Below are 18527 nucleotides of genomic sequence, written 5' to 3'. Positions count from 1 at the left end.
GTTTCTAAGAAATATATAACGACCGACTGTTCATGAGTTCCACGTATCCTGAGGTACTATAAGTTCATATTCTGGATTGTCTAAACATTGAGAGTTTGTTATATCCAATGTGACACTGTACCTAGCTTGCTAAGGGGTTTTTGATTACTAACGTGAGTTTTGGGACACCCTAATTCGCCGAGGTTCCAATCCTCTGTCCACAGTTCTGTGTGAGAACAGAAACCCTGCGACAGGGGCACCCCGGACCCTTGCTGGAGCTTCATCACACTTGCGATACAACTCCAGCAATGCGCCACCTTTACGGCACAGATACATCACGCATCTGTGCTGTTTTTGCCCCATGATGCGCCGCATTGTAAATGCAGCACACCATAGATGACGGAACAGCGGCACAGAATGACTAACACATCCCTGGTGATGCGCCAGTCATCATAAATGTATCCCTATGCTTCTTATCTTGTTAGAGATGAACCGCCATATGTATCATCAAAGTTTTTTGCATTTCCTAAATAGCGAACTTTAAGGAATAAATAGCGATTCTTTACCATTCCTAGTTTGCGATTAGCTATTTGCTAATTACAAATTACCCATTCATTTCCTTCATTTCCATAGGGCGGTTGGACTCACTTTTAGCTCGAACGGCTGAATGGATTTCCACGAAACTTGGCAAAATTGTAGGGACTGGTAGCCCGATGTGCCTTTGCTATGTCTCAAGATATATGCTCCAGTGGTTTTTACGAAAATTAACTTTGAAAAATATATATTGGGCTACATTGGCCTATATATATGTTGGAGCCCAAATGTAGCCCAATGTAGCCCAATGAAGCCCAATGTAGCCCAATGTAGCCCAAAGATGGCCGCCAGACACACAAAAAAACAAATGTAGCCCAAATATCAGCCAGATGTAGCCCAACTATAGCCCAGTGACAGAATGAACAATCAGCTTCGCAAACCTCCGTTACGCGAAGCGGAGCGCTGTTACAGATATATATCTTTTTTTGAACGTTAATTTCTCAAAATCCACTGGAGCACATATATTGAGACCTAGCAAAGGCACATCGGGCTACCAGTCCCTGATATTTTGCCAAGTTTCGTGCAAATCCATTCAGCCGTTCGATTATTATTATTATTATTTTTTTTGCCCCGCGGGGCCCTTTTAAAACCTCCACATCAAACCTAGGGGGTCAGCGAGGATCTACTATGCCCCCTTATGGTCATTTCCCCCTTCGTTTTGGCCTCCTCTTGTCTCTCGATCCTACCGAGAGACAAGATGGCGGCCGCTACGGACTTTTTGGAATGTTGACAGACGCCAGAGAACCAATCAGCTTCGCTTCACAAAGCTCCGTTGCGCGCAAAGTACGCGTCCTGGGACGCTGCCCGGTCCGCTGTTACAGATATATATCTTTTTTTAAACGTTAATTTCTCAAAATCCACTGGAGCACATATATTGAGACCTACAAAAGGCACATCGGGCTACCAGTCCCTACAATTTTGCCAAGTTTCGTGCAAATCCATTCAGCCGTTCGGGCTAAAAGTGAGGCCAACCGCCCTATGGAAAACTCAATGTTAAAAACACGTTTTGGGACCCCCCTTTTTTCTCGGCCCCCCCTTGACGAACCCCCCCCAAATTTTCAAGGGCTGCTCAGAAACAAAATGTGCCATTTTCCTGAAAATGTCAGCCAATTCCGTCCACAAACGCCAAAGTTATTAGACATAGAATTTTCAAAAATCCCATAGAGAAAAAATCCTAACTATATATACCTACTGGCGACCGCCAGTAGGTAATATATATATATATATATATATATATATATATATATATATATATATATATATATATATATATATATATGTGTGTGTTCTGTATGGGCAACTATATCCTAATGTCTTTTGTATTTACCTCAGAACTGCATCTGCAACAAATTACCAAATGTATACTTCGTTTCCACAATGTCACCTTCTATTTCTATCTAACCTCAATGTATCTTATATAAAGGATGCAATGCAGACTATGTGAAGCACTCTAATACCCTCAGGTCAAGTTTGCGCTATATAATGCGCTATATAATACATTAATAAATAAATAACGAGCTCCGGAGACCTCTGAACTCCCTTCATCTGCCCAGCTCACCTGCTGCCTGGACCTATGTGAGCCTTGCTGGTCTCCGCTGGAGTGCATTCCCAATCCCCAATAGGTGCCCCTCAATTCCTGGACCCTTGGTGAGGCATCAGTTGAGCGTCCACTCCAAGAAAAGGAGAGATCCTGAAGTTTTGGGCTCTTGGCAACTGCCAAGTGCCTTGTTTGTGCCAATATCTTGCCGCCTGTGCCAACCTCCAAACCGTAGACTCTTCATGCTACAGCAACCACCAGCAGCAACTGGAGGCCCAAGATCTGCTCTTCGGGCTACAACAATGACAGCCCAGAGTGATTGCTAATGAGAATCTCCAGGAGCGATCTCCCGAGATGCTGGACAGGATCTTCATGCTACAGCGGCAAACATCCTCAACCTCAATGCTCGGGTTGGTTTTTACGCTAAAGCGACGACCATCCATGACACACTTCTTGCCCCCTGTGGTCCAATCCACCATGAACTGGACTCTTCATGTTAGACTTTTGAAGGTAACTCTTTCGGCAGGACTAATCTGGTCCATGCATCTGGCCCATGCTTCAGTAAGGTGAGCCTGAATTTCTGAGTTTTACCCAGTCTTGCACGACCGAAAGTAGTGCTTTGTGCTTTTGGGTGCTATACTTTAAAATGTCATATCTCCTGTTCTACTGATTGGATTTTTGTCAGTTTAGTTTCAAGTAATTGATTGCAGTTCACTCTATCTTTCTAAATTTGTGTGTGATTTTTCTGCAGTTGTGTTTTCACGCTATTACTGTTTGAAGTGCTGCATATATACTTTACACATTGCCTCTAAGTTAAGCCTGACTTCTTTTGTGCCAAGCATCGAGACGGTTAAGCACAGGTAAAGTTGGTGTTTGCTTATTTTTCACCCTGACAAGAATTGTGGTTGCTGCTTGAGTAGCCTCACAACTCCATCAACCAACAATGCAATTTCCAACACAGGGTTTAAATTGTAGGCGCAAAGTCTACCATTTGTCAGTGAAGTGCTGGACAGTAGTTTCACAACCTCTGAACGACCAACTGCAGTGACCAATAGTGGAGAAAGGGTCCTACCTGAGATATGTTCAAACACACCAAATAAAGGATCCAACACGTCGCACTATTCACGCAAAGGAACAACAAAATGTTGCATAACACAAAGACACAACATATGGTCGATGTGTACTGCAAAAAAAAGTAGGACACACCACTGCTACCTCCATAAACAAGGAACCGAGGGGCATATTATCAAGATCGCCGTATTAGCGGCAGAAAACTGCTGCTAAAGCGGCGATAATGAGCTTGATAATATGCCGTATAGGATTCCAATAGATGCCCATGTTCACACCAGAACATGAACTTCTATCGGAATACTCAAGAGCATATTATCAAGCCCATTATCGCCACTTTAGCAGCAGTTTTCTGCCGCTAAACCGGCGATCATTTTTAATGCCGTTCTTTGTAATATGCCCACAAGTAACCCAGGTATATCAGAAAAAATAACCTAAACATATAGGCAACACAAAACCAGAGAACGCTTAAAACACAAATCATTGAATTTTGTGGCGACGGTCCCCAGAGTGCCGAACATTTCTGCTCACAACAGTGATTGGTATCCTTTGAGTTACACACAAGAGATACAAACTATCACTTTTTAACTCCACACAGAACACTCGCTGTAAAAGGGTACACTCCATCACATTCCTCAGCACTTTGGGAAGGAATCACACAGATTTTTTTTCCCTGCACAAAATCTCCAAGCAAATCTTTGCAGTTGAAAACTCTGCTGGCAGGCACTGATATGGATCTTCCTCTGGCAAGTGCTCATGGTGCGAGATATGTCGATGGTGCAGGGCCAGGCGTATTGCCAGGAATTAGGGTGATTTATGCGTGCTGCACATGCCAGTCACCCTGCACCAGACCTCTGTGCCACCAGACAGGGGCAGAGGAATGTAAAAACGTGTGACACTGATGGAAATGTCCCCATGTGCCCCATTGCTCGGGTAAGACATTGACAGTGGGCGCATCATTGCATTTCTAGCCGCACTGGGGTAGAAATGTAATTCAATATATTGACATGCCCAGATGGTTTAGGCCATCCTTATTGGAGATGTGGGTGCATCAGCATGTCCCCATCACAATACCCACAATGGATCATGAAACCACTGCATATCAGAACAGCGTGTGGGCACCTGTGCCTCATCGTGAATGTGTGGTCCTTTATTCTGAAAGCCAGCACTGTGACCTGACCAAAAGTCAGAGTTAAACTGCTCCTACAGAGAAGAAGGCGTCATGAGGACGTTCATCACATTGAGAATTACAGAAGTGAAATTCAAGAGCCAATAATTCCCCAAAAAATCCTGTTTTGCTTAAAGATCATGGGCCTCATTTATGAAGCCTTGAGTCAGTTTTGCGCTTACGATGCGTCACTTTTTGTGACGCACCGGTGGCATAAAACATGCCTCCTGTTGCACACTATTTACAAAGTGATGCATCTACGCAGATGTGTCACTTTGTAAACCCCTGCGCTACATTATACCTGCGTCAGGTATAATGTATGCAGGGGGGGCGTTTCCCTGCAAAAAGCCTCATAGGAGTGATGTAGTGAAATCTGTTAGATTTCACTGCGTCACTTCTAGGACACTGTTGCGTCAAAATCTTGCACCTGCCTCACAGCAGGCGTAAGACTGACGCAGGCCCTTTCACATGGGGCAAAGGACACTTTGCTGGAGTTGCGTCACTTTTGTCACACACTCCAGCAATACGTCACTTTTGCGCTTGCAAATACGTCAGAAATACTGATGTATCTGTAACTCCTTGTGACATGATGCATCATATTATAAATATGACGCATCAGGTATGTCGCAAGGAGTGCGCACTGAGAAGTGACGCATCGCTGCTTTCAAGGAGCGATGCGTCATTTCTCATAAATGAGGCCCCATGTATCCTAGGACATATTTAAATTTTTTTGAATACAAGGTACTAATAATGCCAACTACAAATTCCACTTATAGAGCACTCTAAGACTCACCTTTATCAACAGCGCTTACTTATGGTGATGTAGCACCACTTACATCTACTGAGGCAGCCTCGAGATTGGGTACCCCTTGTACTTAGAAGATGTCCAATTGCATCTAAAGCTTGGTGACTTTTCTATGAACTTACCCATAGAGTCTCTGTCTGCCTGCCCATGGAACATGACTGCACGAAGAAAACCATGCTCCGGGTAAATGGTGACAAAATGAAATTCTGGTGATGGGTCCTGTCTCTGCCACAATCGCCCTAAGCTTTGAGAGATGTGATTAAGCAAAAATGAGTGGTAAACAATGAACATTCGTTTAAATTGACACAGTCTTTCATATTCCAAGAACTTTTATCTGTTTACGATGCTTGTTTTCTTAGATTTTCGGAAGGTGATTTATCTAAATGACATTGAGCATGAAGCCAAGGAGCTGGTCAACTCTATTAACAGAGGCTACCCAGTGTCTGTATCAGCCATGGATCCCTCCGGTGAGTAGAATTTGTTAATTTTCTTGCCATGTATCAGTAGGAGAATGCTTGAGCCCTTCTCTGAAGACCACAGGTGTGGGAAAAACATTGCAAAATCAAGTCATCTGACTTCTATGTGCTAATGCTTGCATGCACACGTTTGCAAGTCTTAGCACATTAAACCGAGACCTATCGGCTTTGACACTACCTGAGAGTTTTATGCTGCCCTGACATGCCAGAAATGGTAGCTTGATGTAGCACATTCGTCTTATAATCGTTTTATAATCGAAAATTCATGCTGGCAGTCACTGCAGAAGTACTACATTGTTGGTTGAGGGGGGTCTTCCCTCCAATGATGCTTGTCGTTGTCACGGTGACGTCACCATGAGGTAGGTAGTCCAGACGGAGTGGCAGAGCTGTCTGAACATCACAGAATGTTCGAAGAGTTAAGAGCCTGCATCAAGGTCATTAACAAATATCAAACCTATCATGGATGTTAATTTGACGGGTTGTATGTGAGTCTGGAAACAGTAGCTCCTGGTGGTGTTAATCACATGGAAAACATCAGAGATGGAATGTGGGAGTTTGACAGTGAGTTATTACAAATGTGTAAACTAGGCCTACTAAAAAGCAACATAAAGAGAACCAGGCAAAGAAAGGAAGGAAATGCGCAGTGCGAAATGTAAGCTGATTGTAAAACAGAGAAACTGCGCAATTGGGAGATAAAGCGAAAAAAATGCAGTTGCATGCGGTAAGTGAGTCAGCAACAACACAATGTGAAAGAGTTCCCTGAAACAGGAAGTGACACCATATTATCATCATTATGAAACCTGCAGTGGCGTTTGCTTCTGTGGCAGGAGGTGGCCTCCTGAAAATCGAGAAACAATCATATAGATTGTAAAAGTAATTAAATGACCTGAAAATCTCAAAGAAGAATTTGTTTATTTGCTTGCCATGTATCAATAGGAGAATAAAACACTGTATCAAATTAAAGTGAAATCACAAATTCCACCAGAACTCTCATTGCCAAGATCTCTTGACCCTGACCTGAGATAAATGGGCATGCCACGCGTAATGTGGTAAGGAGCAGGCAAACAGCTTTTGTGTGGGGGAATATGACGGCCACATTGACAGTGTTTTATAATGATAAATTCCTGGTGTCCTTAATGTAGGCCGACAATATTGACTGTGCCATGTTTGTTTATTGCTTATTGATTTAATTTGATGATCTCCACACTCTTGTGACAGGGCCAGCCATGGCCATGACCAATGAAAGGGGAAAGATGAAAGGGAAAGTCAGGTTTATGCAGAAGTGGCAGAGAGATGGTGACTCAGGAGTCCACAGTACTGTAACACTAAGCTTAGAGTGTATAATATGAACCTCAGCACCTCTGCATGCATGGTCATGCATATATCTAACGTAGGGTACCTTACTCTAGAATGCACAGTCGTGGAATGTATATCTCAGTTTGCTAGTGTGCACAGTCATGCCCTCATAGAATGTAGGTCTCAGTACTCTAGAATGCACATTCATACTCTCATAGAATATAAGTGCCAGTACTCTAGAAAGCACAGCCGTACTCTCATAGAATGTAGGCTTCAGTGCTCTAGAATGCACAGCCACACTGTCACAGAATACTCTAGAAAGCACAGTCATACTCTCATAGATTGTAAATCTCAGTACTTTAGAATGCACAGTCATGCCCTCATGAAATGTAGGTCTCAGTACTGTAGAATACACAGTCACACTCTCATTGAATGTAGGTCTCAGTACTCTAGAATGCATAGTCATGCTCTCATAGAATGCAGCTCTCAGTACTCTACACAGTCATTCGCTCATAGCATGTGAGTTTCATTATTCTAGATAGTACAGCCCTACTGTGATAGAATATGTCCTAGTACTCTAGAACGTACAGTCATACTGTCATAGAATGTGGGTCTTAATACTTTAGAATTCACAGTCATACTCTTATAGAATGTAGGTCACAGTACCCTAGAACCCACATCCATACTCTCCTAGAATATAGTTCACAGTGTTCTAGAATGTACAGCCATACTCTCATAGAATATAAGTCTCAGCACTCTAGAATGTACAGTCATGCCCTCATAGAACGTAGGTCTCAGTACTGTAGAATGCACAGTCATACTCTCACTGAATGTAGGTCTCAGTACTCTAGAATTCACATTCATATGTTCATAGAATATAGGTTTCAGGACTCTAGAATGCACAGTCATACTCTCATAGAATGTAGGTCTCAGTAGTCTAGAATAAACAGTAATACACTCATAGTCTAAAGGTCTCAGTACTCCAGAACGCACAGTCATACTCTCATAGAAGGTAGGCCTCAGTATTCTAGAATGCATAACCATACTCTCATAGAATGCAGCTCTCAGTACTTTAGAATACATAGTCATATGCTCATAGAATGTAAGTTTCATTATTCTAGATAGCACAGTCATACTCTGAAAGAATATGTCCTAGTACCCTAGAATGCACAGTGATACTGTCATAGAATGTGGGTCTTAATACTCTAGAATGCACAGTCATACTCTCTTAGAATATAGGTTTCAGTACCCTAGAACACACAACAATATTCTCATAGAATACAGTACACAGTACTTTAGAATTTATAGCCATACTCTCATATAATATATTTCACAGTACTCTACAATGCACAGCCATACTCTCATAGAATTTACGTCTCAGTACTATAGAACGCAAAGTCATACTCATGCAATGTAGGTGTCAGTACTCTAGAATGCCCAGTAATACTCTCATAGAATGTAGATCTCAGTACTCTAGAATGCACAGTCATACTCTCATAGAATATACTTCTTAGTACTCTATAATGTAAGCTATACTCTCATAGAATGTAGGTCACAGTACTCTAGAATGCACAGCCATACTCTCAAAGAATATAGGTCTCATTACTCTAGAATGCAGAGTCATACTCTCACAGAATGCAGGTATCAGTACTCTAGAATGGTGCAGAGACATAATAGGGAAGAGGTGTGGCGCCGCGGCCAGGGCGACTGACGCTGGAATCTGGGGATCAGGGTTCGATCCCCGGCTCCGGCGTCAGGTTAGCCCAGCACCATGTGACTCTGGGCAATAGCTTGCTTAATCTTCCCCACGGCCCCCAGCGCCTAAAGACCCTAACGGGTGATTGTGCGCTATACAAATGTGGATTATTAATATCGAGTTGCACAAATATCAAATCATTAATATCATGGGTCAGAAATATCAACAGCTAGAATATCATTGTCAAGAATATCGATTTGAGGTAAGTAATATCGATTTAGAAAATATAAAAGTGTTTATGATCGTTTGCAAAAATATAGTGGTTAACAATATTGTTATTTTATTATTGCTATATAGTTCATATGTATGTGATGTATTTTTTTTGTATATGAATTGTTTGTATTTTTAATATGTGTTAATTGTTAGTAGTTATTACAAATAAAAAAAATCAGTTTTTTGTTTTTCCTTCCATAGCAGGTTGCAGGTTTATAGGGGAATAGGGTGGGAAGTAATTGAATTTTATTAAATGTATTGATTCTTTTTTCTTTATTAATATTTAATTGAGAAATTATAGCGATACGTTTATTTATTTTTTATTATTAATGAATTAATAATTGCTTGATATTTACATTTAAAAAAATGGTAATTAATTATGGTAAGTGTGTAATTAATTTTATTTTAGGTGTATGATGTGTTTATAGGTGTAAAGGGTGGGAAATGTATTTCAAATTTATGAATTATTAATTGGTAGTTAATTGCAATTAAATAATTGGTAATTAATTATGGTAGTTGTGTAATTAATTTTAGGGGTGGTGGTGTTTATAGGCATAAAGGGTAGGAAGTAATATATTTATAATGCATGAATTAATAATTGGTTGTTAATTAATTTTAATTAATTAATTAATTGGTAATTAATTATGGTAGTTGTGCAATTAATTGTAGGTTTCTGTTGTGTTTATAGGAGTAAAGGGTGGGAAGTAATTTGTTTTTAAATAATTAATATATAGTTGTTAATTCATGTTACTTTTTTATATTTATTTTGTGTAATTGTTTATTTTTTGTGTGTTGTTTTTACATTTAAAGGGGTAAAGTGTAATACAGTTATGTTTTCATGCTTTTTTCGTATGTAAATATTTTCTAGTTTAAAATAATTATTTTTCATAAATGTATTTACTATTTTATTTTATATAATATTTGATGGTTTATGGTATATGAAATTAATATTATATGTGTTCTTTTTATATGTTTAATATATTTTACTTTTTATATAGTTTTTTAGTTTTTAATATTTTGTATTTATTTTTAAATGTTATAGTGTGAGTAGTAATTGTTTCCCCTCCGCTATCCAGCACTTTCCCTACAGTTGTTCTCACTGGACTGGGAATAGTACATTTTACCCCCCGCTATTAAACACTTTCCCTACTGATGCACTCACTGGAGTTGGAATAGTAATTTTTACCTTTCCGCTATCCAACACCTTCCCTAATGTTGCACGCTTTGGAGTGGGAATAGTAATTTTTACCCCTCTTCTATCCAACACTTTCCCTACCGTCGCACTCACTGGCGTGGGAATAACATGTTTTACTCCTCCGCTATCCAACACTTATCCTACTGTTGCATTCAGTGGAATGAGAATAGTCATTTTTACCCCTACGCTGTCCAACACTTTCCCGATTGTTGCTCAATTTGGAGTGAGAATAGTTATTTTTGCCCCTCCACTATCCAACACTTTCCCTACTTTTGCACTCATTGGAGTTGGAATAGTAATTGTTAACTGTCCGCTGTCCAACACTTTCCCTACTTTTGTACTCATTGGGGCTGGAATAGTATTTTTTAATTGTCGTCTATCCAACACTTTCCCTACTGTTGCACTCTCTGGGGTGGGAATAGTATTTTTACCCCGATATTATCCAACATTTTCCCTAATTTTGAACTCACTGGAGTTGGAATACAACATGTTACCTCTCTGCTATCCATCACTTATCCTACTGTTGCATTCAGTGGAGTAGGAATAGTAATATTTACCCCTCTGCTATCGAACACTTTCCCTACTGTTGCTTCCACTGGAGTGGGAATAGTAAATGTTCCCCTCCGCTACTCAGCACTTTCCCTACTGTTGCACTCAGTGGAGTTGGAATAGTACATTTTATTTCTCCGCTTTAAATCACTCACCCTACTTTTGCACTTGCAGTGGGAATAGTTAATTTTACCCCTTTACTATCCAACACTTTCCCTACTGTTGGACTGATTGTATTGTGAAATGTAAGTTTACATATTTTTAATAGTTTAATGTTTTAACTTATTATAGATTTTAGTATTTTTTATATTTTAAATCATTAATATATTTTTATTTTTCATATTATTTTAAACTTTTAACATAAATTAAAAATGGTAGTTTATTAATGATTTTAAAGTCAGTGAACCCTCTAGAATACACTGCCAAATTCCCATAGATTGCAGGTCACTTTCCCCTAGAAGGGCACATACATCATCTCATAGATATAGGTTACATTACTCTACAATACACAGTCATACTCTCATAGAATATAGATCTCAGTACTCTAGATTGCACAGCCATACTTATAGAATATACCTCTCAGTACTCTATAATGCAAAGCCATACTGTCATAGAATGCAGGTCACTGTAACATAGGATGCACAGCCAAAAGCCTCATAGAATAAGGGTCTCAGTACTCTAGAACACAAAGTCATACTCTCAGTGAATATAGGTCTCATTAATCTACAATGCACAGCCACACTCTCATAGAATATAGTTTACGGTACTCTAGAATGCACAGCCATACTCCTATAAAATATAGGTCACAGTACTCTAGAACGCATTGTCATAGAATGCAGGTCATAGTACCCTAGAATACACATTCATACTCTCATAGAATATAGGTGTCAGTACTGTAGAATCATGTAGGCCCCAGTACCCCAGAATGCACAGCCATACTATCATAGAATATACTACTCAGTACTCTGAAATGCACAACCATACTTTCATAGAATAAACTTCTCAGAACTCTAGAAGGAACAGTCATACTGTCATAGAATGCAGGTCACAGTAACATAGGATGCCCAGCCAAAACTCTCATAGAATAAGAGTCTCAGTACTCTAGAACAAACAGTCATACTCTCATAGAATATAAGTCTCAGTACTCTAGAATGCACAGCCATACTCTCATAGAATATAGTTTACAGTACTCTAGAATGCGCAGCCAAGGTTCCCATAAAATATAGTTCCCAGTACTCTAGAACACATTGTCATACTCTCATAGAATGCAGATCACAGTACCCTAGAATACACATTCATACTCTCATAGAATATAGGTGTCGGTACTGTAGAAGGCACAGTCATACTCTCATAGCATGTAGGCCTCAGTATCCTAGAATGCACAGCCATACTATCATAAAATATACTTCTCAGTACTCTAAAATGCACAGCCATACTTTCATAGAATATACTTCTAAGCACTCTAGAAGGAACAGTCATACTCTCATAGAATATAGCTCTCAGTACTCTAGAAGGCACAGTCATACTCTCATAGAATGCAGGTCACAGTACCCTAGAATACACATTCATACTCTCATAGAATACAGGTGTCGGTACTGTAGAAAGCACAGCCATACTCTCATAGAATATAGGCCTCAGTACTAAAGAATGCACAGCCACTCTGTCACAGAATATACTTCTCAGGACTCTAAAATACACGGCCATCCTCTCATTGAATATATTTCTCAGTACTCTAGAAGGAACAGGCATACTCTCATAGAATATAGGTCTCACTACACTGAGTATCCACCTGGAGAACAACAAGGACTGCAACACCGCCACCCTGCTGGACAACCTCGCCAACCTTGGACTCAAGCAACTGGTCAACACCCCCACCCACTACGCCGGCCACACGCTTGATCCCGTCTTCTCATCCAGCAAGCACATCACCTTCAGCCACTCCACCGGACTCCACTGGACCGACCATAGCTACGTCCACTTCAGCTTCAGAAGAACCACAACCCACCACCACCCGCGACAGGTTCCTCACAGAAGCTGGAGCAAGATCACCGCCGACCAGCTCACCACCCCCCTCAGCCAGAACCCACCCACCAGCACAACGGACCCCAACGAAGCAGCCCGCAACTTCACGCAGTGGCTGACCGCCTGCGCCGACGACCTCGCACCACTGAAGAACCCTCCCAGCAGACCTAGAAGCAAGAAGGCCGCCTGGTTCACCGACGAACTCAAGGACTCCAAGAAGACCTGCCGCACATGACCGCCCTCAAACACGCCACCCGCAAGCACCACCAGCTCATCCGCACCACCAAGAAGAAATCACTGAAGGAACGACTGGACAACAACGCCCACGACAGCAAGGAACTCCTCACCATCGTCAAGGAGTTCTCCAACCCCAGCACCGGCAGCAACGACATCACTCCTTCACAAGATCTCTGCGACTCTCTCGCCTCGTTCTTCCACCGCAAGATTGCCGACATCCACAACAGTTTCGGCGCACCATCCACGCACCCAACCGTCGAACCAACGCCCCCCACCGCCACCCTCTGCACCTGGACCACGGTGACCACCGAAGACACAGCCCGCACGATGAACACCATCCACTCCGGATCTTCGACCGACCCCTGCCCCCACCACGTCTTCAACAAGGCCCACTCCACCATCGCACCCCAACTCCGGGACGTCATCAACACCTCCCTCAACACCGCCACCTTCCCGGAGAGCTGGAAGCATGCCGAGCTCAGCGTGCTACTGAAGAAACCAACAGCGGAACCCACCGACCTCAAAAACTTCCGCCCCATCTCGCTACTCCCTTTTCCCGCCAAAGTCATCGAGAAGATCGTCAACAGACAGCTTGCCGCCTTCCTCGAGACGAACGGATCCCTCGACCCCTCGCAGTCCTGTTCCAGAGCCAACCACAGCACAGAGACCGCCCTCATCGCAGCCACCGACGACATCCGAGCCCTGCTCGACAACGGGGAAACAGCGGCACTCATCCTCCTGGACCTCTCGGCAGCGTTCGACACTGTCTGCCACCGCACCCTAGTTCAACGCCTCAGCAACATCGGCATCCAAGAGAAGGCACTGGAGTGGATCGTCTCGTTCCTCGCCGGTAGAACACAGAGAGTCCGCCTCCCCCTGTTTCGATCCGAGGCCACCGAAGTCATCTGCGGTGTTCCGCATGGATCATCTCTCAGCCCCACCCTCTTCAACATCTACATGAGCCCTCTTGCTGCCATCGCATGCCAACACAACCTCAACATCATCTCCTACGCCGACGACACCCAGCTGATCCTCCCCCTCACCAGAGACCCCGACACCGCCAGAACAAGCCTGCACGAAGGGATGAACGACGTCGCCGAGTGGATGAAGTACAGCCGCCTGAAACTGAACTCAGACAAGACGGAAGTCCTCATCCTGGGACCATCGCCCTCCACCTGGGACGACTCCTGGTGGCCCCCAGCCCTGGGCACCGCTCCCAAGCCAACAGACCACGCACGCAACCTAGGCTTCATCCTGGACTCCTCCCTCTCGATGACCAGACAAGTCAACGCCGTCTCCTCATCATGCTTTCACACCCTACGCATGCTTCGCAAGATCTTCAGATGGATCCCGACCGAAACCAGGAAGACGGTCACCCAGGCCCTCGTCACCAGCCGACTGGACTACGGAAACACCCTCTATGCCGGAACCACAGCCAAGCTACAGAAAAGACTCCAACGCAACCAGAACGTCTCCGCCCGACTCATCCTGGACATCCCCCGACGCAGCCACATCTCCGGCCACCTGAGGGACCTGCACTGGCTCCCTGTCAACAAGAGGATCACGTTCAGGCTCCTCACCCACGCACACAAGTCCCTCCACGACCTGGGCCCCAAGTACCTCAACGACCGCCTGACCTTCTACACGCCCACCCGCCAGCTACGGTCTACTAGCCTTGCCTTCGCCACCGTACCACGCATCCGAAGAGCCACCGCCGGAGGCAGATCCTTCTGCTACCTGGCGGCCAAGACATGGAACTCCCTCCCAATCCACCTTTGGCTGACCCAGGACCACCTCGCCTTCAGGAGACAACTCAAGACCTGGCTGTTCGAGCAGTAGCAGACCCCTTCCCCCAAGCCCCTTGAGACCCTTCCGGGTGAGTAGTGCGCTATACAAGTATTTTGATTGATTGATTGATTGATTCATACTCTCAGTACTCTAAAATGCACAGCCATACTCTCATAGAATATACTTCTCAGTACTCTAAAAGGAACAGGCATACTCTCATAGAATATAGGTCTCAGTTCTCTAGAAGGCACAGTCATACTCTCATAGAATGTAGGGCTCAGTACTCTAGATGGAACACTCATACTCTCACAGAATATAGGTATCAGTATCCTAGAAGGTACAGTCATACTCTCATAGAATGTCGGTCTCAGTAACCTAGAAGCCATACTATCATAGAATATACTTCTCAGTACTCTATACTGCACATCCATACTCTTATAGAATATACTTCTCAGTACTCTAGAAGGAATAGTGATACTCTCATAGAATATATGTTTCAGTACTCTAGAAGGTACAGACATACTCTGTTAGAATGTAGGTCTCAGAACTCTGGAACGCACAGTCATACTCTAATAGAATGCAGGTCACATTACCCTAGAATGGACCTCATACGCTCATAGAATATAAGTGTCAGAACTTTGGAAAGCACAGCCATACTCTCAAAGAATGAAGGTCTCAGTACCCTAGAATGCACAGCCGTACTGTTGTAGAATATACTTCTCAGTACTCTAAAATACACAGCCATACTCTCATTGAATACACTACTCAGCACTCTAGAAGGAACAGGAATACTCTCATAGAATATAGGTCTCAGTTCTCTATAAGGCACAGTCATAGTCTCATGGAATGTAGGGCTCAGTACTCTAGAAGGAACTATCATACTCTCGTAGAATATAGGTATCAGTACTCTAGAAGGTACAGTCATACTTTCATAGAATGTAGGTCTCAGTACTCTACAAGGCAAAGTCGTAGGGCCCGATTCACAGAACTAACTTAAGACAAAATCCTAAACTTCCTACCATTTTGATATTCACAGAAGGCACTTACTCATTTTGGTATTCACAGAAGGCACTTACTCATTTCGGTATTCACAGAAGTTAGGACTCCTAAATGCATTCTGTAAATACCGAAAGTCTTAAAAGTACGATTTTTCTCAATTTAGTAGTAGTAAAGTTAGGACTCCTAACTTTAGGACTCCTAAACTGAGAAAAATCCTAATTTTAAGACTTTCGGTATTCACAGAAGGAATTTAGGAGTCCTAAAGTTAGGAGTCCTAACTTTACTACTACTAAACTGAGAAAAATCCTAATTTTAAGACATTCGGTATTCACAGAAGTCATTTAGGAGTCCTAAAGTTAGGAGTCCTAACTTTACTACTACTAAATTGAGAAAAATCCTAATTTTAAGACTTTTGGTATTCACAGAAGGCATTTAGGAGTCCTAAAGATAGGAGTCCTAACTTTACTACTGCTAAACTGAGAAAAATCCTAACTTTAAGACTTTCGGTATTCACAGAAGGCATTTAGGAGTCCTAAAGTTAGGACTCCTAACTTCTGTGAATACCGAAATTAGTAAGTGCCTTCTGTGAATACCAAAATGAGTAAGTGCCTTCTGTGAATACCAAAATGGTAGTAAGTTCAGGATTTTGTCTTAAGTTAGTTCTGTGAATCGGGCCCATACTCTCATAGAAGATAGGTCTCAGTACTCTTGAAGGAACAGCCATACTACGATAGAATGCCGGTCTCAGAACTCTAGAATGCACATCCATACTCTCATAGAATACAAGTCTCAGTACTCTAGAACACACAGTCATACTCTCATTGAAAGCAGGTTACAGTACCTTAGAATACACATTCGTAGTCTCACAGAATATAGGTATCCGTACTCTAGAAGGCAGTGTCATATTCTTATATGATATAGGTCACAGTACTCTAAAAGGAACAGTCATACTCTCAGAGAATATAGGTGTCAGTACTCTAGAATGCACAGTCATACTCTCACAGAATATAGGTCTCAGTACTCAAGAGGACACAGTCATACCCTCATAGAATATAGTTCACAGTACTCCAGAAAACACAGTCATACTCTCATGGAATGCAGGTCACAGTACCAAAGAATGCACATGCATACTCTCATAGAATTTAGGCCTCAGTACTCTAGAAGGAACAATCATACTCTGTTAGAATGCAGGTCTCAGTACTCTACAATGCACAGCCATACTCTCATAGAATATAGGTCTCATTACTCTAGAACACACAGAAATACTCTCATAGAATATATGTCACAGTACCCTAGAATGCACATTCATGCTCTCATAGAATATAGGTCTCAGTACTCTAGAATGCATAGTCATACTCTCACAGAATTTATGTCACAGTAGTCTAGAACGCACAGTCATACTCTCAAGTAATGCAGGTCACAGTGCCCTAGAATGCACATTCATGCTCTCATAGAGTATAGGTCTCAGTATTCTAGAAGGAACAGTCATACTCTCATAGAATATAGGTCTCAGTACTCTAGAAAGCACAGCCATACTCTCATAGAATATACTTCTCAATACTCTAGAATGCACAGCCATACTCTCATAGAATATAGTTTACAGTTCTCTAGAATGCACAGCCATATTCTCATACAATATATATCTTAGCACTCTAGAAGGCAAGTCGTGCTTTCATAGAATATAGATCTCAGTACTCTAGAATGCACAGCCATACTGTCATATAATATAGTTCTCAGTACTCTAGAATGCACAGCCATACTCCCATAGAATATAGGTCTCTGTACTCTGGAACACACAGTCATACTCTCATAGAATGTAGGTCAGAGCGCGCTAGAATGCACGGTCATATGCTCATAGACTGTAGGTCTCAGTACTCTTGAATGCACAGCCGTACTCTCATAGAATATAGTTCTCAGTACTCTAGAATGCACAGCCATATTCTGATAGAATATATGTATCAGTGCTCTGGAATGCACAGCCATACTTTCATAGAAGATAAGTCTCAATACTCCAGAATGCAGTCATACTCTCATAGAATAAAGGTCATAGTACTCTAGAACGCACAGTCATACTCTCTTGGAATTCAGGTAATATTTCCCTAGAATGGACATTCCTACTCTCATCAAAGATAGGTATCAGTGCTCTAGAAGGCACAGTAATTCTCTCATAGAATATCGGTCACAGTAGTCTAGAACGCAAAGTCATACTCTCATAGAATATAGGTCTCAGTGCTCTAGAATGCACAGGCATATTCTCATAGAATGCAGGTCATAGTTAACCCTGGGCGGGTAGCTCCACCAGCAAAGTTTGCGGAGATTTGCCTACTCCGCTCTCCGTGGCGAAACCGGAGGTAGGCAAAACTCTGCCTCCGTGGTGGAACGGAGTTAGCCAATCCCTCCCCCCTCCCAAATGCTTTCCAAATATAAAAAGAAAGCACTTACCTGTGTTACTGCAGCCTCCCCAGCCTTGCCGCTCTCCTTCTTGTTCCTCTCGTGTCCTTCTATATTTAAAAAAACAATACGTTGTATGTCTTGCATGTGCGCATGTGCACGCGCAAGACGTACAATGTAGTGTTTATTTTCAAACATTCATACTCTCATAGAATATAGATTTCAGTACTCTAGAAGGCACAGTCATACTCTGATAAAATATAGGTCACAGTGCTCAAAAACCCAAAGTCATACTCTTTTATTTATTTGCAAAGTTTTATATAGCGCTGGCTAGACCCGGAGGTATCAGAGCTCTTTACATGAGGATCAACAAGTTACAGGATGCATAGTTATATCAGTTGAATCGGCGAGTTACAGGTTACATAGTTACAACCGTTTGACTCAAAGAATCACA

At 42.3% G+C, this 18527-nt stretch overlaps 1 protein-coding gene across 4 annotated transcripts in view; it reads left to right on the top strand.

Moving 5' to 3' along the window:
- Window positions 1-18527, top strand: part of LOC144817764 (C-type lectin domain family 4 member F-like) — a 484664-nt gene that overhangs the window by 178253 nt on the left and 287884 nt on the right. For all 4 annotated transcript variants that reach the window (XM_078674558.1, XM_078674561.1, XM_078674560.1 and 1 more), the window contains one exon: window positions 5511-5618. In XM_078674558.1, coding sequence (XP_078530684.1) covers window positions 5511-5618 — 108 coding nt within the window. The remainder of the gene's footprint in view (window positions 1-5510; window positions 5619-18527) is intronic.

The sequence above is a fragment of the Lissotriton helveticus genome, chromosome 2_1, assembly GCF_964261635.1.
Source record: "Lissotriton helveticus chromosome 2_1, aLisHel1.1, whole genome shotgun sequence".
Taxonomy (NCBI): domain Eukaryota; kingdom Metazoa; phylum Chordata; class Amphibia; order Caudata; family Salamandridae; genus Lissotriton; species Lissotriton helveticus.
The sequence above is the reverse complement of the archived record's forward strand: the minus strand, read 5'-3'. Positions and strand labels throughout refer to the sequence as shown.